Source organism: Papilio machaon, chromosome 10, assembly GCF_912999745.1.
Source record: "Papilio machaon chromosome 10, ilPapMach1.1, whole genome shotgun sequence".
Classification (NCBI taxonomy): Eukaryota; Metazoa; Arthropoda; class Insecta; order Lepidoptera; family Papilionidae; genus Papilio; species Papilio machaon.
The window spans coordinates 6759016-6781716 of NC_059995.1; the positions used below are offsets into that span (position 1 = coordinate 6759016).

General features: G+C 33.6%; 1 protein-coding gene across 1 annotated transcript; it reads left to right on the forward strand.

Moving 5' to 3' along the window:
• The first annotated feature begins 5603 nt into the window (after nucleotides 1-5603).
• On the forward strand, nucleotides 5604-11644 carry LOC123721328. Its single transcript, XM_045679816.1, has 3 exons — nucleotides 5604-8709; nucleotides 8875-9044; nucleotides 11612-11644. Exons 1-3 carry the CDS (start codon nucleotides 5604-5606, stop codon nucleotides 11642-11644), a joined length of 3309 nt encoding a protein of 1102 aa, XP_045535772.1.
• Nucleotides 11645-22701: the final 11057 nt, after the last annotated feature.

A 22701-nucleotide genomic window follows, 5' to 3' on the forward strand; every position in this document is an offset into this window, starting at 1 on the left:
ACTTATAGATTTTTATTGTTATTTTCTAACCAAATTATTTTAATTAAATATATTATTCCATATTAATGAATATTGACATACGTTTAAAAGATAATCGTGTCTTTAAAGATCTAAATCTCCGTTTAAAACATAGTCCCTATCTTTGCCAAAAAAGAGATAACATGTGGGAAATTTCAGTTTCAGAAACCCACGATAAATGATTAAAAAAACACGTAACTAATTTCTCCGACTATACATAATCAATACAAAGTTATGACGACGCAAATACAATCAGTTATTATTCTGAAAAGAAATACAATCTTGCGTCGTAAAAGTAACGTAATTAATGGATGCAAAACGCGCGACCGCCGATAAGCCGGCCAATTAGAGGAAAACAATATGGCGAGCCGGTTTATTGGCATTTTTACTGAGGGCAAGACCATGTCGCAAGCGTTCAGCTTAACACGTGCAAAACTCTTCATGTAAATTCAAAGTAAAATAGAAAAGTACGCAATATTTGACGAGTAAACTCTAATATAATGGATACATTTTAAGCTTTGTCATCTACAACGACATATTTTTATCTCTAATCGATTTTTATATCGATCTCTAATCTTTCTAATCGTTGCCACTGTTTAAAAAAATAAAAAAAAAACATTTTAGCAAAATCATTACTGTTTTCTTCATCAGCCAAGAAAAAAAAATTATTACAACAAATTCCGTTTATCAATTTTATTCTGAAATACAACAATAAAACATAGATTCAATGGAAAACTGAAATTATTTACACATTACTGGCTGATAATGCCATTTACTGTCTATCTATTTATTTTGAAAAGTTCTTTTTATAAATTGATGATAAAAACCTCTTTATTTTTAATAATTCTGTAATTAAAATAAAAAAAAATAAAAGTCTTTAAATAGGTTTGTTATAATTTTAAATTTCTGTTGAATTCGACTTTACAATAACGCAGCTAATATGAATAAGTGTACTAATATTGTTATTTCTAAACGTTATAATAATTTCGATCTTTCCTTTACGACCAAAATCAATAATAGATTAGTTTTTAATATATTTTGTACATAATCGTACGTTTAAAAATATAACATTATACGTTAGATTTAGAAATCATAGACCTGATAGATATAATTAAGAACATTTTCATATTTTTTGTTAAGACGTAAAAGTTTTGTTTTGAATGTAAGATTAAAAAGGAATTATTTAGGCATAGAATTAAATAGTTGTAAGTAAAGAATTAACATGTCGATTAACATTTTAATTATATAAAAGTCTTTAATATTATTTATTTTCTTATTTTATTTTCATTCCAAGATGATTCTAATCTCAATATAGACGGACAAGGATATATGATCCGGTGAGCATAAATCAAACTAAATTATTATAGTTCACTAGCGCCCTCCTGTCAATGTCAAAATAAAGATCCGTTTTGTATTGTAGCAGACATGTCATTTTTATACTAATTTCTATGTCCATTTTACGTTTTCATTTTATGACAGAACCAACCGATACCAGCGCCTTTTTTGAGTTAGACATCCTTGTTTGACTATAACTGCCGCGCTCAGTCTAAATGGTTGCTAAGGAAGGCGATTAGAAGGCGGTTTAATTTGAGAGTGGCAAGTCTCAATCTGTTGTATTTTTAATATTCTCTTAGGATCTAACTGAGATTTCAATTATTTCATCAATGTTTTTGTCACGGTTGGTATGTCATAAGATGACAATATACAAATGGGTTATAGTGAAAAACAATGGAAATATAACCTTTAAAAAAAATTGCAGTTAGATCTTTAAGAATATATGAAAAAGCGACATAGGCATATATATAAAACCTACAAAGGCATATAAGAAAAAAACATCACATGATCTTGTGACACGTTTTTGATATTAACAGGACGACGCTAGTGAGTAGTGTTAATTTAGTTTGACTTATGCCCACCGGGTCAGATATCCTTGTCAGTCCATACATTATCAAATTATACATGACTAAAATATATTACTGTAGTAATCTCACAGTGCGTTATATATTTAGGTAATATAAAATTTTTACACATCTACTATGTACATGTAGTCTGAAAACATTTTATGTTAGGTACAAAATAATTAAGTTTAATTTATGTTATAAAATTAAATAAAAAGAGACGTGATAAATATTTGTAAATTGATTATCACACGATGTAAGATGTAAAAAGTATGTTATGTAACTTATTAAATCAAAATATAACGTCATTAAAACAGAAAATATTGTATTTATTTATTTTCACTATTAGACGCTTATAAAATATAAATATTCCTAGCTGTTCTATATTGATAATACAAAATTAGTATCGAACCAAAATGAATTACGAGATGGAATGTCATATTCTTTTCTTTATAGTAAGTATCTAAAAGAAAATAAAAATAGAAAGCAAACTTTTCTTATGTTCTTGTCAATTAAAAGAACTGTAAATTAAAAAAAAACAAACCATTTATTCATCAAGACGATTCAAACCAGACAAAACTTGATGAGATTGTGTCATTTCCTTGCGTATTTCCTGTTTCGACGGTTTTACGCAAATTGAACACTAACTAACTACACAGCGCAGCAAAACTACGATTTATTGGAAGTAACTATATATATGAAAGTGTTTCACCTAAGTTTCCACTGCCGTAAGACCCAGTGAATGTGTGAAGGAAAAGTATCGTTCATTCGGTCATTTGGTTTATTGAGTGCAGGCTCACGCGCGTCATGCCCATTGCTGTACTGATGGAATTTCACGGGTATCTGATGTCAAAGGCGGCATTTCGCTTTGCTGGTAAACATCTGGCGGATAATTTGAGCGATTTTAAAATTATTAACGTCTCTCGCGTCATTGCCGATTCGATATGGACTGGTCAGAGTACGCTCGACATTCGTATTTGAGTACATTTAAAATGTATATTCACTAAATGTCGCTTAATGTTTTGTTTTCTCGGTTTTAATTTGAGAAATCTTAAATTTAATGGAACAATGTAAAGACAAATATTTCTATGTGATCTTGTCTCAATAGTTCAAAGAATACTTATGATAAAACATTACATTTGTATGTTTGTTAAGTTATTATCAGAACAGTATGATATTTTCTAAAATGTTATTAATTCGGTTATTATACCTAATCTCATTATTTAAATTTACATAAAGCGATACGTTTATGCAATTCCTAGCGGAGTTATTAACAGAACCACAAAATTAAATCTGTCCTAACACGATAAGTGTCCGGTTATTAAATTAGTGTAAATATTGACTTACAAATAGCTAAATTATGTATAACTGGTAACCAAATAATTATCACGGGTCGAAATAACTATAAAATCAAAGGACAAATCGTTTCAAAGTGCTATTTAAAAATGATTTCCGTTGCCAGTCCTAAGTTCTTTTAATTGGTCATTACTTTCAAATAGATAACTACAAATATTACTTATATCAATGTCTCCAAAAATTAGGACTGTCCGAATGGAATCGCCAACCTATTATAGCATTGAAAAAAAAATATGGTGAAAGAAGGTTTAATTAAAAGAAAGTCATATGTGATATTTCTCATAGTACAAGAGCTACTGTTAGTATCCCACTATTAGGTATAGTAGAGAATTGCAAACCTTAAGTGGCAATGGGCTGGCCACATTGCCCGCAGAACAGACGGCCGATGGGGCAGAAAAGTCTTAGAGTGGCGGCCACGGACAGGTCGACGCAGCGTGGGTAGGCCTCCTGCAAGATGGACCGATGACCTGGTCAAGGTTGCGGGAGTGCACTGGATGCGGGCGGCTCAGGACCGGTCATTGTGGCAATCGATGGGGGAGGCCTACGTCCAGCAGTGGACAATTTCAGGCTGACAATGATGATGATGATGATGAGGTATAGTACATCCATACTTAGTACAAAGTTTGTATAAATAGACTGTGAAAGAGAGTTCAGATAAATGGGGACTTGTATGAAAATTTGCGAGAAAGTGTTCGTAGTGTCATCGACAAAATTTGTACTAGATTTGTACAGTATCGGGTGAAAAGTACAACGAAAAATCTTGTACAAATTTTTTCATTGACGTTACAAATACATTCATCGTGCTAGGCCTTCTGACACATGGAAAAGTAGTACATGAGTAAGACATATGATGAGTATACAACTTATACTTTTCAATAGCTACAATGTATAGAGGTTTGCTGCGAAAAAGGGGTCAGTAGTTGTCTAAGGAGTTTTGATAGTTTTTAGTTAGATGTCACATCGAAAAAGAAGTAAATTATTATTTTGTAAATATAAATGTCAAATATGTTTTTTCTTCGTCTTTCCTGTTCATATATAATACAATGCTTACACATTTTTCAAAAAAGTGAATTTTTATTTAATCCCTTAAACATTTTGGTCCGATTCGAGCCGCATATTTTATAAGAAAAAATGGAGACTGTTCAACTAATAGAATTACAAGAAGAACTTAAGCAAACACTTTTAAAAGCTCAAATAAATTTTAAGAAGTCGCCCCGTGAAAGAATTACAACGGCTTATGTGGAAGCAAGACTAAATACATTGGAGCTATATTGGAGTAAGTTTACAAGCAACCATGATCAAATTATAACTAAGATGGACAAAAGTAATAGATCGCAACTTGAGTATTTCGAAGAAGATGTCTATAGTAATGTGGAAGAAAATTATTATATTTACAAAGGTGAGTTAAACACAACATTACAAAAATTGAACCCCATGCCATCCGCATCGAGAGAAGAATGCAACTTTAAGCAAGAAGACGATGTTAAGTGCTATAGTAGAGATGTCAAGCTACCACGTATTACAATACCGACATTTTCTGGCAATTATACTGAATGGCAGTCATTTTATGATTTGTTTACATCCTTGATTCATAACAATGGACACTTAGATGACGTACAGAAGCTTCACTATCTCAAAAGTAGCTTGTCAGGAGAGGCAGAAACATTGCTTAAAGGAGTACCGGTAACCGGAGACAATTATGTAGAAGCGTGGAACATTTTAAAAAAGAGATATGATAACAAGAGGTATGTTGCGAATTGTATTTTTAAAAAACTTTTTGGACAAAGAAATATTACTCAAGAATCGGCTTTTAATATAAAACAGTTATTAGACACGTCCATCGAATGCATCAATGCTTTAAAACATATTGGTTTACCTACAGAATATTGGGACGCAATATTAATTTACATAATTGTTTCAAAACTAGACGAAAATAGCCTTAAACAGTGGGAAGAGACAATTAGTGCAGATAATACAGATGATTTAGTAAAATTACAGAAGCTAACAACATTTCTAGAAACTAGATTCAGGACCTTGGAAATGATTGAGAGTAACAACTTAAAGTCAAGGACAATGAAACCAAAGATATTTCACGCAACTATTGAGCACAAATGTTCATACTGTAAGGGAAATCATTATATATACAACTGCAAGGAATTTGTAAAATTATCCATCGAGAAGAGGTATGATTTTGTACAAAACAATAATTTATGTTTTAATTGTCTTATTCCTAACCATCCTGTTATTAAATGTAAACAGCTTACGTCTTGTAAAATATGTAACAAAAAGCATCATTCACTCATACATCCTGAAAGAAAAAGCATTGCAAATATGAACAGCGCAGGAACAGAACAGAAAGACCCGAAGGAGAAGGATTCAGTAGTAGCGGCACACTTCTCTGGAAGAAAACAACCCGGTCAAGGTGTATTGTTACCGACAGCTCTAATCGATGTTATTTCAGACAAGAATAACTCACACGTCGTACGGGCTCTACTTGATCAGGGGTCACAAGCCTCGTTTATCACTGAGAAGATAGTCCAAGCACTTGGTTTGAAGAAATCAAAATGTCACAACGAGGTCGTTGGCATAGGTGAAGGCAATAACAAACTGTACTTAAAAAATACAGTTACTTTTAAGCTGAGATCGAGGTATGACACAACCTTCAACCTAATTGTCCATGCATTTGTTTTAAGATCCATAACAACCCTTTTACCGACCTGGGGTATAAAGGGGTCCACCTGTACTTTGATAAAAGATTTACCGTTGGCAGATGCAACGTTTGATACTCCTGGTAGAATTGACTTATTATTAGGTGCCGATGTATACAGTAAGATTCTAGACAATGGCGTAGTAAAAAGTACAGATGGTGTAGTAGCACAGTTCACTCGTTTAGGATGGATCCTGTCGGGTGAAGTCACGGATCAAAAACAAAACGGGCAAAAAGAAGTTATTAGTATGCACATCAGAACATTAGATAATGATTTACTCAAGAAGTTTTGGGAGATAGAAGCAGACTTAGGAAGTAGTAAGAAAATATTAACAAAGGAAGAAGAGATATGTGAGACAATATATAAAACTACTACAAAAAGAGACGAGAATGGAAGATATATCGTAAACCTTCCATTAAAACAATCTCCTGAAGAAACTATTGTAACATGCGGTAATACAAAGGATCAAGCCATGCGAAGATTTACACATTTAGAAAATAGATTTAAAAAGAATCATTCTCTAAAGGAAGAATATCAAAAAGTGATTAAGGAGTATTTAGAGTTAGGACACATGGTTAAGATAGATGAAGAAGCACAATGTTTGTATTTACCACATCACGCAATTGTAAGAGAAGACAGAGATACTACAAAGGTACGAGTAGTATACGATGCCTCCGCGAAAGGTAGTAACGGTTATTCTCTCAATGATTGTATGCTAATTGGACCAACACTTCAACCCGATCTACGTACTTTACTAATTAAATGGAGATCATACAAAGTTTGTATTGTAGGAGATATTGTTAAGATGTATAGACAAATAAAAATCGCTGAAGAACACTCAAACTTACAATGCATCGTATGGCGCGACGAACAGGAACAACCTTTGGAACACTACAAATTAGTTACAGTTACATTCGGCACTGCGGCAGCGCCTTTCCTTGCTGTTCGGACTCTAGTTCAGTTAGCCGAGGATGAAGGACATAAATATCATACCGCATCTCAAATCTTAAAGGATTCTTTTTATATGGACGATCTGATGACAGGAGCAGAGACAGTAGAACAAGCATTTAAGATCTATGAAGAAATAAACAGTTTATTATTAGATGGAGGCTTTGAGATGCAAAAATGGTCCAGCAATTCAAGTGAGTTATTAAGTCAGATGAAGAATAAGTCCAGTTGTGAGATAGAAAAGTTGACATTTAAAATGGATCCTATATTCAAGATTCTAGGTTTGACATGGAATAGGCAGGATGACAGTTTTCACATTACAGTCCACTTACCAGAGTTGTCTTATTCCATTACTAAAAGATACATTTTATCAGATATTTCTCGATTATTTGATCCATTTGGATGGTTATCACCTGTTATCGTGACTGCGAAAGTATTTATACAGAAGTTATGGCTTTGTAGAAGTGATTGGGACGAGGAACTGCCACTTGATTTAATTAATCAATGGACTAAATATAGAGAGGAGTTGAGTAATTTACAAACTATTAAGTTACCAAGATGGTTGAAATTACATTCAAAGAATAAAGTCGTGGAGATACATGGATTTGCAGATGCCTCAACAACTGCATATGCTGCAGTTGCGTACCTGAGAGTAATTACAGAAGAAAATGAAGTGAGTGTTGATTTAATAGCTGCCAAAACTAAAGTAGCTCCATTAAAACAATTATCTGTTCCAAGATTGGAATTATGTGCTGCTGTACTACTAACACGCTTGCTGAATGAAGTAAGAAATATTTTGAATATTCCTAAAGAAAATGTCTTCGCCTGGACGGATTCCACGGTAGTTCTGTCTTGGCTGCAGTCACCGCCAAGCAGATGGAAAACTTTTGTAGGCAATCGAGTTTCAGAAATTATACAATTAATGGATAACGATAAATGGCATCACGTACGGTCTTTGGAGAATCCAGCTGATCCCGCTTCTCGTGGAATTAGTGCACGAGAGTTACGAACAAACGAATTATGGTGGCATGGACCGAGCTGGCTAAGAAAAGAATACATTTTGTACGAAAAAAAAGACATTCCATCGACAGAATTAGAAATCAAGAAAAATGACATTAAGGCACTACATGTTTCAGGTGAAGTTTCTATATGGGAAAGATTTTCTAACTTAAATAAACTAAAAAGAGTATTAGCATACTGCCGGAGAATGACGTTTAAGAAATCGGAGAAGAAATCTACTTATTTAACTACTGAAGAATTGAAAATAGTAATGGACAGATTTATATTACACTACCAGGATATGTGCTTTAGTGAAGAAATTCAAGACTTGAAACAACACAATAAGGTGAAAAGGAGAAGTAAACTGATTACTTTAGATCCATTTGTTGACAGAGATGGCATATTGAGAGTAGGAGGCAGGTTGAATGAGGCCAGTTTGTCAAATGATTTTAAACATCCGGTTATTATACCTAACAAGACTCACCTCATGAAGTTGATAATAAAGGATGCACATCTTAAAACAATGCATGGAGGTCCGCAGTTAATGATGTCATACATTAGAACAAAGTTTTGGATGTTTGGGCTAAAATCTGCAGTACGACAATGCGCAAGAGAATGTACAGTTTGTATTAGACATAAAGGTACAACTTATCAGCAACTAATGGGTCAGCTGCCTGCGATGCGTGTTACACCACAAAGACCTTTCCTAAACACTGGCGTTGATTATGCTGGTCCTGTGCTGATCAAGACATCAAAAGGGAGAGGAAACAAATCTACAAAGGGTTACATATGTATCTTTGTGTGCATGTGCACGAAAGCAATACATTTGGAAGTCGTTTCAGATCTTACATCGCAAGGATTTATAACGGCGTTTCGTCGATTTGTTGCCCGAAGAGGTTACTGTAAGAATATATGGAGTGATAATGGTACAAATTTCATCGGAGCAGCAAAAGAATTAAAGAAAATGTTTATAAAGACTCGCGCAAGTGTCATCAAAGATATAGCAGAAATATTAGCTACAGAAGGTACAGATTGGCATTTTATACCGCCAAAATCACCTAATTTTGGAGGACTTTGGGAAGCGGGGGTGAAGTCGGCCAAAAGACATTTAACAAAGGTAATTGGATCAGCTACATTAACTTATGAAGAGATGTCAACACTGTTAACACAAATCGAAGCTTGCTTGAACAGTAGACCATTATTTCAACTGGAGGGTGGAGAGCAGAATTTTCTAACTCCAGGTCATTTCTTAATTGGAGAAACTCTAACAAGCGTACCAGATCACACCGATATCAATAATTGCAACATAAATCTTCTTACGAGGTGGCAACTTTTACAAAGGATGACATCCCAATTTTGGAAACGTTGGCAGTTAGAGTACTTGCATACAATGCAACAAAGATATAAGTGGTACACCAGAATTCCACCACCGACTATTGGAGACGTTGTCATTATAAAAGAAGAGGATATCCCGCCAACGAAATGGTTACTCGGTCGAATAATTCAGCTGCATCCAGGACCTGATCAACTAGTACGAGTCGTGACAGTAAAGTGTAAAGGGGACACGATTCTAAAACGACCGTTATCAAAATTAATATTCTTGCCCAAAGATACTTATTTTTAGAATATCCCTCACGGTGGCCGGTCTTTAATGATTTTAAAGACAAATGTCTTTGGTGGCCGGTATGTCTAAGGAGTTTTGATAGTTTTTAGTTAGATGTCACATCGAAAAAGAAGTAAATTATTATTTTGTAAATATAAATGTCAAATATGTTTTTTCTTCGTCTTTCCTGTTCATATATAATACAATGCTTACACATTTTTCAAAAAAGTGAATTTTTATTTAATCCCTTAAACAGTAGTTGTGGCGAATTGGTAATAGAGGCTGCGCTGTCGCCTGTGAGTTGTAACACTTTTAGTACAATTACCAACTTATCTTATACTTTAGATAATTTCCCAGAGAAATTATGAAGAGTTGATTTTTAATGCAGTGTTGCCAATCCAAGCTTGTGAAACATGCCGGTTTATAAACTGTTGTTAAGGAAAATTGTGGTGTAAAGAGAAAAATATTGAACTGGTGGCTGTGATATATTTAAATGATTATTATCAACGTTAGAATAACGCCGTTGATACTTTCTCGTACATATATTGACAAAATTATATGATTATAGAAAATGCCATCAACGGTACCTCTAATTAATCTAGACAAAGCAAGACAAGCAAACACGCAATTTATTGCTTAATAAAATACCAGTAAAGTAAAAAATACAAATTAAAGAAACAATGTACAGTTAATTAAAGAAGTTATATTTAATTACGAGAAAGATAATTGAAAAGCTTCCTAACAATGTTGCAAGCTACAAATACGCCAAGCGGAAAGTAAACAGAAAAAAGGGCCTTTTGGTTTGTAAATAGCAGCGTAATAAGTCAGAAGGTAGTCAAGGCATTGCCGGCGCAAGGCATCAATTACAAACTAATTATAGTACATGCAAATGAAGTCATTTGTTACCAAATTATTCAATTCGGCGCGGCTACGTTTTAATTTAGTCGGGTTATCGTGAGCATTCATCTTTCTACCAAATGATTCAAGTGGAATTATTTTAGAAATATGGCCAACATTCTTGGACTACGGAGTATTATACTTTCACTAATTTTGGGTCTTTTCTTCAACATTTAAAAAGACAAGATAGCGAAGTCAGTTATTAGTTATGTTATTTTGATATCATTAAGATAGTCATTAAATGGATAAATAAACTGTCAAATTATTGTCACAATAACCATTGAAAGATTACTGGAACACGGTTACTTTGATAAAATAACAAATTAATGATACAAAATGTAGCTAGATAAATCCTGTAATTGACGAAAACGAGCCTTAATTTAAGCCTTAATTTTAGTATTTTAATTTAAAGCATTTGAACAAAAAACGTTTCTTACTAATATTATAAATGCTAATATTTGGATGTTGTTACACAGTCTGGAAGAACACATATACTACTAATTACGTTTTTTTATGCGCGCAGACGAAGTTGAGGGCGACAACTAGTAGTCTAATGATTAAGAACAACACTGGCAACTTATAAATAATCACCATCCATTAAAAAGATAAACTCAATGTTTAAAGAAAAAATGCGTAGGATTTTGGAAGTCCGCGGCGTAGTCTGTATGCGGGGAGGGGAGTATTAGGGCAATTCCACACCGGCTAATGATCGGGCCCCGACACTGATATAAATCGCACCGACACGCGTCCAAACGTAATCACTTAATTATTGGGCGACACCTCCAGATCGGGTTAGGGCTGGAGACTGAATTTGGGTGAAAGTTTTTTAACTTTCAACTTTCAAATAATAGAAAATTCAAAATCAAGTCTTAGTTATCCTGGAATGAAATGCAATTTTCGTATATTCTCCCCAGCTTTGTAAGGCGCTATAATAAAATAATGAAACAAAGTAATTCCCTTCATTTCTTAATTTTCTAAAAAAATGACTGCAACAACTCGAGTTTATAAAGTACACTAAATTGGAAATTATCTAAGTAACAGGTTTACATTCTAAACGAATCAAGTATAAAAAAAACTTTAAAAAAAACACAATGCAGCCCTGTATTAGCGTCTACTTCTTTTTATTATATCAATTTGTGGCCATTGGAGGCACAATTTTTGGACTAATTCGTTTATAATTGTAGGACGGAGTCATTCCACCTTCCACAGCCATGTGAACTTATCCTTATCTGATTTAGATATCGCTCTAAGCGCGGCGAGCATTAGGACAAATGAAAATGGACAATAAAAACGTTATGTAATGTTTGCTTCGCCCTTTATTTTACACTTGAATACTTCGTTAGATAATGCTATTACAGAGTCATTTACCTACAATTGAAAGAAATAAAATAAAGTCAATCATTTTAAAATAAAAAACCAATTACGTAAACTATTGCCATCATATTCTCTATGGTTGGATCTTTGAGCTCAATTTACCGCGTATAATTTTCAGTTACCTATGACAGTCAAGATTACCTTTTGAGTATACTATAAGTAACATGACACTTGAGATTAATACTCTGTCCTCTCCCCTGTCAGACATGTGTATTTTGAAGACATTAAATTTCCGAGCTCAAAGTTTTACCAACTGTAAATGAGCTGATTACAATAAAATTTGTAGCATGCCTTTTCGCGAACTCGGAAAGGCCATCGCACTGCCGGTGCCGTGTCGCCGCCGCCGACGCCGACGGTACAAAAGTTACGCAACCCGAGCTCAATGTAACTAACGCTTTAACTTCACCCCAAGTGTTAAATATAACACTAACTGCCACACTCAGACATTAGATACGTAAGCAATCCTTAAGTGTAGGTTTACCATTTAAATCTACACTTAAATACATAAGGAACTGAGAGTAACCATCAGTCTAATGACTGAGTTTGGCAGTATTTGTATTTATATCCTTAAGGGTGTTTGGTTCATTAAAATAGGCTACACATTAATAAAAGGAAAATTACACAGAAAAAAAATACTGAAAACAAGTGACTATTTTTTTTTAATATAAGAATCAAAAACACACCTTCGTGACCCGCAAACATCACCCTGTAGAATAATGTCGTAATTTTTCCTTGAAATTGCTAAAGGAAATTAAATTTTACTAAATGTAACACGTTTTATTAAAAAAAATCACTCAGTTAATAAAAAAAATCTACTAAATATTTCATTTAAAATTGTAAAGCAACTTCATCGAGTCTTTCCAACTTCTAAAATATCTGTGAAAATGATTTGAAATTTGTTTGAGTAGAGTTTGTCAGTAAGTATCTCGAGTAACATAGACTTTAAAGTTTTTTCTTTCAGAATTTCTATAATAGCAGATAATAGTTAAAATCATAAGTCTCTATTAACATAACAATCAAAAACATTCTTATACAACTCTACTTCAAATAATTCTATCAAACTACCAACCGTATAATCAAAATCGTATCAGACGAAATCAATTTTTCATCGGCGCGCTCGCTTTTGAAATTAACATACAAACCGGAGTCCAGGGTAAGCTGGTATCCCATCAGCCGTACACAATTTCCAAAGCTACCATACAAAGTGTGAAAGAAGGGGGTCATTGTTAAATGGTAGAGCTGTAATTACTTAACCAGAGCGTTGGCGTTATGCTGAGCGCCAATAAAATTGATTTAGATACACAGAGAGCGATCGATTTAATAATACTAGTTTCGCTCGCGGCGATACTCGCGAAAAAATTTAATTTTTCGCTCATATTTGTCTTAGTATGTCATGGTAGTTAGAAAAAGCTTAACAGTATCCTCCGTATGTTCTTCAAGACGAGTGTAAATTTTCCTACTTAACACAAACCAATATTAGAGTCCATCTACATTTTGATCTTTCTTTTTTTTTAATTATGTTGCGGCCTCGGGATTGCATACAGCCTTTTTACTTCAGCCTTCAGCCTTTTTGGACATTTTTAGAAAATATTTTTTTTACATATTGAATTTTTATACATATTGAAAAATTCATAGTGAAAATTTAATCATTTCGCAACATTCAAAACTTTAGTAATTCTCAAGTAAAAGTATTAATCAAAACCCTAAGCAAAGCGTTTTATTGACTAAGAACAATGTACAGTCGAACCTGTATAAACAAGAGTTCGAGAGATATTTTTCTAGCTTCCAGAGGTTTCTCTCTAACCCGAATTTCTCGCTTTTAGAGGTTTCTCACTTATCTAGGTTCGACATTATACTATGGATGGTATAACATTAAAGATAGACAGACAAATATTGATACAGTATAATTCTTTACGGTATTTAATAAGGTATAGTATGGGCAATAGAATAATTGTAAAATATGTACTAAGATATTTGATACTGAACTACCACCGCTGAGGCGGACATGTGGTGGTCGTAAATTAAATAAAATACAATCAATAACACTTTAATATTATGATACGGGATTGAAATACATGTTTCCACGTTGTGATTAAGATATGAAATCATTATTCGATTAATAATAAAGGAAAATTAATCGATATGCATTGTAAATTGAATCAATTTAATAATCCTGTGAAAATTCTGGCTTAGTTTAAGCTGTAAGTAAAATTTATACAAGTTTAAATTTTTTTTTAATATTTTAACTACAATTGAACCTGGATAAGTGAGAGTACAAGGGATCGTGATATTTTTCTCGCTTCTAAAGGTTTCTTTCTAACACGAGTCTCTCACTTATGGAAATGGTCCGTCGGGACCGGACAATGACTCTCGCTTAAAGAAGTTTCTCGCTTACCCAGGTTTAAGTGTATTTCTTAGCGCATTTATAAGTTTAAGAAATAATATTATAAATTCACTTTTCAAGTATTTATTTTTAAGGGTCGAATCTGTTAATCCGTGGCAACTGGATGTGGAGACTTACTCACTAAGTCTGTATTTATAGCTGTAAACTAATTTACTAAATACTACTCTCTGTACAAGTTGATCTTAATCAAATATCCTTAACATGTCTCTGTAATTTCTAGTCGCTTATGATTAAGAACAGGCTTCCAGATAGAGTTGCCAGGTCGCCAAACCTACTAGCCGGACAGACCAGTCAGTTTGGTCGGGTAGAAAGGTATACACCCTATATTATTAAGGATTTTGTCTCAGTATTAATAGGTACACTCTCGTTTGGGAAATGTAAAAAGCCTAACAAAAGCCGGAAAACCGGTTATTTTGGACATGCAATCAAAAAGCTTACCTATGTCCGGATTTTTTCGGACGTCTGGCAACGCTACTTCCAGACGAACAGGTCTTGTTATGATAATCAGAAATTAATTCTTTTATAAATGCGGAACTTGATGTGACCTTCTGTTGATAGAATTTTGACATTTTTAACATAGTTATTTTGATAAAGTATTTAGTAATTTCACGTAGTAATAGGCTAAGTGTAGCGGTAAATGTTAAATTTTAATACAAATAGAGGATTCTAAACTATATAGGTCATCTGGAAACTCTTGCGGATTTTCTATATTTTTTAAAATTATAACGAAAAAGGCGAGTATGACTGAAAAAAATAACATGATTTAAATAGGGCAGTAATTCATATCGTAGTAGCGGGGTGTACAGGGAGCACGGGGCGCGGGCGGTGGTAGGTCGCGTGTGCGCGGTGTTGCCGCCAATTTGCACGTCGCCCCGCGCCGCCAATTTCCTTGTCAAATCGAGCCCCTCGCCTTTATTAAGACATTACCGTTACGGCCGGCCATACACTAACTGCATCGTTTAGCATTTTAAATTAACGTATTTTGCTCTTTTTTTTTAATCTTTTACGACCATACTCAGACACCATTTACGTGACGGTACATGACATTTCGAGTAAGTACTATCATCGTGTGTGATCGATATAAAACTAAAGATGGAGCAAGAATACGATTTAAATACGAAACTTATAACATTGCTTACAAACACAGCAGTATAAGTGTTGATTTCATTTATTCTAACTATTTAAATATCAAAGTTTAAAAAATATGCAACAAGTCTTTATATTTTAAGACTCTTTTCATATCTATGATCACAATATATTAAAGAAACAATAAAGTACTCACCAACCATTGCGTGAACAGGCGCCTTAACTTATTAAGTGCACGTAGACCTAAGAAGGCGCTATTAGAAATTAATTTACACGTTTACAAAAAAAAAAAACAAATACCTACCGTTAACAATAATACGTGAGGACGCGCGGATGCAACGCATAAACAAAAAAAAACGCTAACAGATTACAAAGCAATTTACAACTAACACTGAATCAACACACGAAATCAAGAGGTACGTGACGCAATAGCGGGCAAGCGCCAAGCCGAGCTGACAATTCAGCGACCATCTCATTCAATAACCTCAGCCTAACGACCACAAGCAAAAAACTGGAACGAGCCCGCTCTCAGGAAGTTGAGACAACAATAAAAAACAAATACGTCGGAGCAGAGCAAATTAAGTTATAACCTAAAACGGGTATGAAGCCATCATCTCTACGGTGTAATCATATTAACGACTACAAAAGGTACGGCAAAAAACACACCAAAAATTAGAGGATCGGGAAATGTGGGCCAAACAAAAACGTAACGTATCGCCTAATTATAGATGTTGCACGAAAAAACAATTTTGTACGAGCGGCCCGGCGCACACGGGCTATTATTGTAATCACCTTTATACACGAGCGGGATTTACCTTTTCGTAGCATTATTCACTACAGTTTAAAATTATTTTCTGTATTTACATCTCGGTTACAATACTTTTTAATATGCCTCTTTTGGCTCTTCAAAGCTAGTAAACTAAGAAAGGTAAGGAAAGAAAGGTAAACTAAAAGGTTAGTTAATATTGAGTAAAATGTTTTTTAAACACTAAAACATAGATACATATATCTATAAATAAGATTTTAGAAATGAAATTTTGTATTGCAAATGACAACACTAAGAAAATTATTCTCAACACAAGGCCTTCGGAGGCCTTTTTTCGCCTTAATTTTGTGCTCCGAATTAGGATAACTATCTATGCATTAAAATTTATTTAATTTTCCGTAATATCCACAACGTAACATAAACTAAACACTTAAAGTAACATCATTATTTTAAAGCAATGATGGAATCTCATAGAAATTGTGGAAACTATTAAACTAAATACATATTTCTAAGTGTTCATTTGATTTGTTAAAAATCAACCAGTGTTACCCGATCCCATTTGAATCCTTTATTATTTCGACGTGTATAATATTTTTATTTTGGCTCCTCGAGGATTATTATTTATGAATTATTATTATTTCGAGAATTTATTATTAGCTCGCAGGGCAAGCGCGTCGTTTTCAATTTGCCACAAGGTGCGGGAAGTTTCAAATGGCAGGTATCGTTCGGATACACGTAATAGCTTCTTTTTAATTTTTTTTTTAATTCCTTTCCATCGTTTGTTTTCTTGTTTACCGTTAATTAAATTTCTGCTCCATTCCCAAGCGTCGAAAATTAATTTGAATCCCTTAATATAATTATACGCGAAATCCAGCTGCATCAAACATTTTTTTTTTTTTGTAAAAACAGATTTGGGATTTGTTGGAAGAGGTACAACCAACAAACAATCGGTTCAAGATTGAACTAAGGTAAGTATATTAACATTTAATACAATGCATTCAATAAAACCGTAATAGGCTTTTGCTTCTTCTGATGCCTATAGCATTCTAATAAATAGGTTACGTCCAAGAAGTTTTAATATAACAACTTATTTCTAATCTGCATCATAACACTGGTCGGTTATCATTTAATAAGGGTTCAGCAAAGTCCCGGCGGCGCGGACGCAGAGCTATTTAATTTGCCGGCCGGTGCTACGGGCGAGGTGTGTATTTGAGAAATTACCCCTCAGATATTGTACACATTGTTATTGCTCGTTATAAATTATACAACTTTATCGAGCAGTTAAATACCCCACGGCACAATATTGATTTATTGGAAAAGATAATTCTAGATGTTTCTAGAAATTAAATTGTTTTACTAATTAAGAATTACGCTTTAGATACTCGGCCTTCAGAAGGTTAAAGTTGAAAGAATTGTTTTGTTGCTGATCTTAGCAGTATCATATTAAAAAGGCAAAGGTCAGTTTGAAGAGTACTTAGTTAAGTTTTGATGTCAAAGGTTAGGATACAAATCAACAAATCTTTTTTCTTATAAAAACAAACTTCAAATCTGTGTAATTGGAATCACATCAGTGGACTACGTGTTCATTCAACTGTCATCTACTCCCTGGCCTTCTCCCAGTCACGTGGGATCAGCGTACAAGGTTTTATAATCCTTGCAACTCTAAAAAAATGTAATACTTATAAGTCCGATTCAATTTTTACGTATTGCAACTCTTGCGTCGGTGTTATTAATGAGCAGCAATGCACCAGCTATCGCACATCTCACGGACTCACGCGCGCCACGCCTACGCATTATGAAACATTTCCAGCCAGCTGTAGTCTGGATCAAATCAGGACTACCCAAAATGGGAAAATGTTTTACCACCTATCTACCGCACGCATAGATGCTCACACAGTACAGTTTTCTCGTTATTAATCTACGCTAAGGCTCACCCTTAGTGACTAAAAAATACTGAACATCATAGAAATTATATCATATACTATCCTTATGCCAGAGTTATAAGTAACATGTTTTCGTTTAATCAAAGAAATTTTTCTTTCCACATTTTCCTACGTTAATAAAATCATAATATGTTTCGTATTAAAGAGTCATGATATTTCTACGATGTAGAGAAAAGAGCTAAGATCTTTTATTTTTATTTTCAGATACTTTTTAAATTAAATAACAATTATATACAGAAACATTATCAAAAAACAATTAAACGCATTTCAATTTAGGCAGTAAAGACGTTCCGGACCAATGTATGGCATCAATCGAGGCAAGGCACTAAAAGATATTTAATAGTTTGCTAAACGTTGTAATGGCTACGTAATGAGCAAGCTAGCTGCAATAACAGTAACACTGAAAAATAATAACCGGACCGCGCCGCCGATAAGGGACGAGCGCTGGCTAACTGAATAAAGCTACCTACATACCGGACGCGAAACGGATAAATGTACAGACGTTTTTCTAAAAATGCATCACTATGTATAAACGTTTCGGTAATTACAGGCTATATATTCCTCTTCCCAAATACATTGTCAATATCAGACGAGATACAAATTCGTTACTAGGCAACCACAATTCAATCTAGACTGTTAATATAAAGAGAATTTTTTTATTGTTTGTCTCCGAAACTTCTAAACCGTTTTAAAAATACTTTCACTATTGGGAAACTACACTATACCCAAGAGATACAGACTGTACTAATCACTAGATTTTTTTAAATTCCGCGCGGACGAAATCACTGGCAACTGCTATCTTTTTAAAAGTAAGTAAAACTTATAGACGAACAAATGAATGTTTTAGTTCACTTATCAGAAATATACAGTGTGTTTCAAAGATAAATGTACGTGTACCATTGCCATATTTTAAAGTAAACCGTTCATAACACATATGTAACATATGTTAAAGTAATTCGTTCTCAAATCGAAATCCTTACTAATATTATAAATGCGAAAGTAACTCTGTCTGTCTGTCTGTCTGTCTCGCTTTCACGCAAAAACTACTGAACCGATTTAAATGAAATTTTGTACACAGATAGTCTAGAGCCTGAGGATGGACATAGGCTACATTTTAACGCGAAAAAGGGGTTGTAAGGGGTTGAAAGTGGGGGTGAAAGATCGTATGGAATTATCGTCGTTTTTACAGGTAGAAGATTGAAACTTATTTTCAAGGCTAATTTGATAAAGAAAAATATGAAATTAAATTTTTGGAAAAATTTTACCCCCAAGGGTGCTAAATAACAATAGGGGATGAAATTTTGTTTGGCAATATATTCGGTTTTGGTGAATGTTTTGTTTAATATGCTTTGCTGTAACCCTTACCAATATTTAGTTTAGAGCCTGAGGAAAGACGTAGTCTACATTTTAACGCGAAAAAGGGGTTTGAAGGGGTTGAAAGTGGGGGTGAAATTTTGTATGGAATTATCGTCATTTTTACAGGTAGAAGGTTGAAACTTATTTTCAAGGCTGCTAATTTGATAAAGATAAATATGAAATTAAATTTTTGTAAAATTTTACCCCCAAGGGTGCTAAATAACAATAGGGGATGAAATTTTGTTTGGCAATATATTCGGTTTTGGTGAATGTTTTGTTTAATATGCTTTGCTGTAACCCTTACCAATATTTAGTCTAGAGCCTGAGGAAAGACGTAGTCTACATTTTAACGCGAAAAAGGGGTTTGAAGGGGTTGAAAGTGGGGGTGAAAGTTTGTATGGAATTATCGTCATTTTTACAGGTAGAAGGTTGAAACTTATTTTCAAGGCTGCTAATTTGATAAAGATAAATATGAAATTAAATTTTTGTAAAATTTTACCCCCAAGGGTGCTAAATAACAATAGGGGCTGAAATTTTGTTTGGCAATATGTGAGGTTTTGTTGAATGTTTTCTTTAATATGTTTTGCTATTACCCTTACCAATATTTAGTCTAGAGCCTGAGGAAGGACATAGGGCACATTTTAACGCGAATAAGGGTTTGCAAGGGGTTGAACGTGGGGGTGAAAGTTTGTATGGAATTATCGTCATTTTTACAGGTAGAAGGTTGAAACTTATTTTCAAGGCTGCTAATTTGATAAAGATAAATATGAAATTAAATTTTTGTAAAATTTTACCCCCAAGGGTGCTAAATAACAATAGGGGCTGAAATTTTGTTTGGCAATATGTGAGGTTTTGTTGAATGTTTTCTTTAATATGTTTTGCTATTACCCTTACCAATATTTAGTCTAGAGCCTGAGGAAGGACATAGGGCACATTTTAACGCGAATAAGGGTTTGCAAGGGGTTGAACGTGGGGGTGAAAGTTTGTATGGAATTATCGTCATGTTTACAGTTGGAAGCTTGAAACTTATTTTTGAGGTTGCTAATTCTATATAAATAAATATGAAATTGAATTTTTGTAAAAAATTTACCCCCAAGGGTGCTAAATAACAAAAGGGGATGAAATTTTGATTGGCAATATGTGAGGTTTTGGTGAATGTTTTGTTTAATATGTTTTGCTGTTATCCTTGCTAATATTTAGTCTAGAGCCTGAGGAAATACGTAGGCTACATTTTAACGCGAAAAGGGGGTTGTAAGGGGTTGAAAGAGGGGTGGAAAATTGTATGGAAGTATCGTCATTTTTACAGTTAGAAGCTTGAAACTTATTTTTGAGGTTGCTAATTCTATATAAATAAATAGGAAATTAAATTTTTGTAAAAATTTTGCCCCCAAGGGTGCTAAATAACAATAGGGGACGAAATTTTGTTAGGCAATATGTAAGGTTTTGGTGAATGTTTTGTTTAATATGTTTTGATGTTACCCTTACTAATATTTAGTCTAGAGCCTGAGGAAGTACAAAGCCTACTTTTTAACGCGAAAAAAGGGTTATAAGAGGCTGAAAGTGAGGGTGGAAATTTGTATGGAAGTCCCGTCATTTTTACAGTTAAGCTTTAAAGTTATTTTTTAGGCTGCTGATTTGATATGAATCAATATGACATTTTAATTTGTAAAACTTTTACCCTCAAGGTTGCAATGTAACAAAACGGAATAGGGGATGAATGTTTGTATGGGAGATGTTTATGTGAATATTTTGTAAGTTTCATATTTTTTGGCATTTTTTATAAGTTTAAGTAAAAACCACAACAACAACATAATTCACGACCCATAACCCAGAGGGGTAGGCAGAGACCCAGGACCTACATTTGGCGCGGTCCGGGCACACCTCTTTCTATGTTCTTCTACATACATCAAAGCATAGCACGTTGGTTAAATAAAATAATTAGCCCAAAAAAAATGCTACCCAAAATAGTATTTCACGCGGACGAAGTCGCGGGCACAGCTAGTATTTAAATAAGTAGGGAACGAAAGTTAAAGTTTACTATTTAGTTTATTTTTGCGTTTAGTGTGTCCCACGTTTAAGATGTACCTCAACAGCACAGCTTAAAAGATTGTTTTAATGTTAACAGTTCACCTCGCCTCGAATTAATAGCAATTCATGTAAAATATTACATTACGCCTTTGGCGAGAATTTAAATACCAAATAACTCAAGACTACTAGGAAATTGAAGCGATAGATACAAGCAATAGATTAATTGTGTAAAAGTTATCAACACGATATTCATTGAATAAGTAAGTTTTTCTTGTATTTTTTTGTTGTATTTTTTTTTAATATTGAATATACTGTGATTTAAACGATTTCTTCAATATATAAGATATGTAGCGACTTCTTGTGCATATATTAGCTACCTTCCCGTCAACCCGGTGATACCTTGGACTTGTGGACAGTCAGACAAAAATTTGAAATATATTTTTTTCGTTATAAGTAAAGCCACTCCAATTGTATTTATAGTACAGATGTCACTGTCGATACACTTTTATTTCGGCGGTAAAACAATATTGAGATTGTTGATAAAAATTGAGAATTCGAAGGATAACAGTATATTTTTATACAAGTTCTTCGATACCGGAAATCCATAGTTATAACAAATACGGTAATAAGGAGTATTTTCCGTTGGGCCGATCAATCGGCTACATGCATAGGCAAATTGGGTTTTTTCCCATTAGGCCGATCGATCGGCCCAACGAGAAACATCCGTTATAACAACAATAGATTAATGTCGTTAAATGACAACAGATTATATATTTACATAAAACTTCTTATACTCGTATACATAGTCAACAACTTTAAAACACGATCTTTTACATCTGTTCTCAATAGGTTACCTTTAACTAAGAAAAATAAGATGATATAAACTTTAATTATGCTTAATTGTTTTTCATATTTTCTTTATCAAGATGTACGAGAGGGTGGAGCGTTCAATTTTTTACGATTACAATCAAACGTGCACTGACTGTTAATTCCCGCGTTTTGCACAACTCGACCGTATAATCTTCTGCTCCTTAATTAAATATGCCGGATACTTGCTTTTATAAAATTACTTACAAACGATCATTTTACAAATTTTACTACACTTATTTCTTCCACATTCTTTACAACGAGGTGTACATATTTGTGATCAGTAATTTATATTTTTAAAGATCTTTTGAAAGTTGACAGCTTAATAATCTAACAAGTCTTATTGAAATTTGACATACATATAGAAAAAATCCATAAATTCTACGGAGACGAAGTCGCAGGCAAAAAGTAGTATATTATATAATTATTTGTTCTTTAAAAATATATATG

Coding starts and splice junctions, on each gene's coding strand:
- LOC123721328 (XM_045679816.1), top strand. CDS start 5,604: ATGAACAGCGCAGGAACAGAACAGAAAGACCCGAAGGAGAAGGATTCA. Junction 8,710..8,874: donor AGGAAACAAATCTACAAAGG/GTTACATATGTA, acceptor TCATCGGAGCAG/CAAAAGAATTAAAGAAAATG. Junction 9,045..11,611: donor CCAAAAGACATTTAACAAAG/GTAATTGGATCA, acceptor TTATAATTGTAG/GACGGAGTCATTCCACCTTC.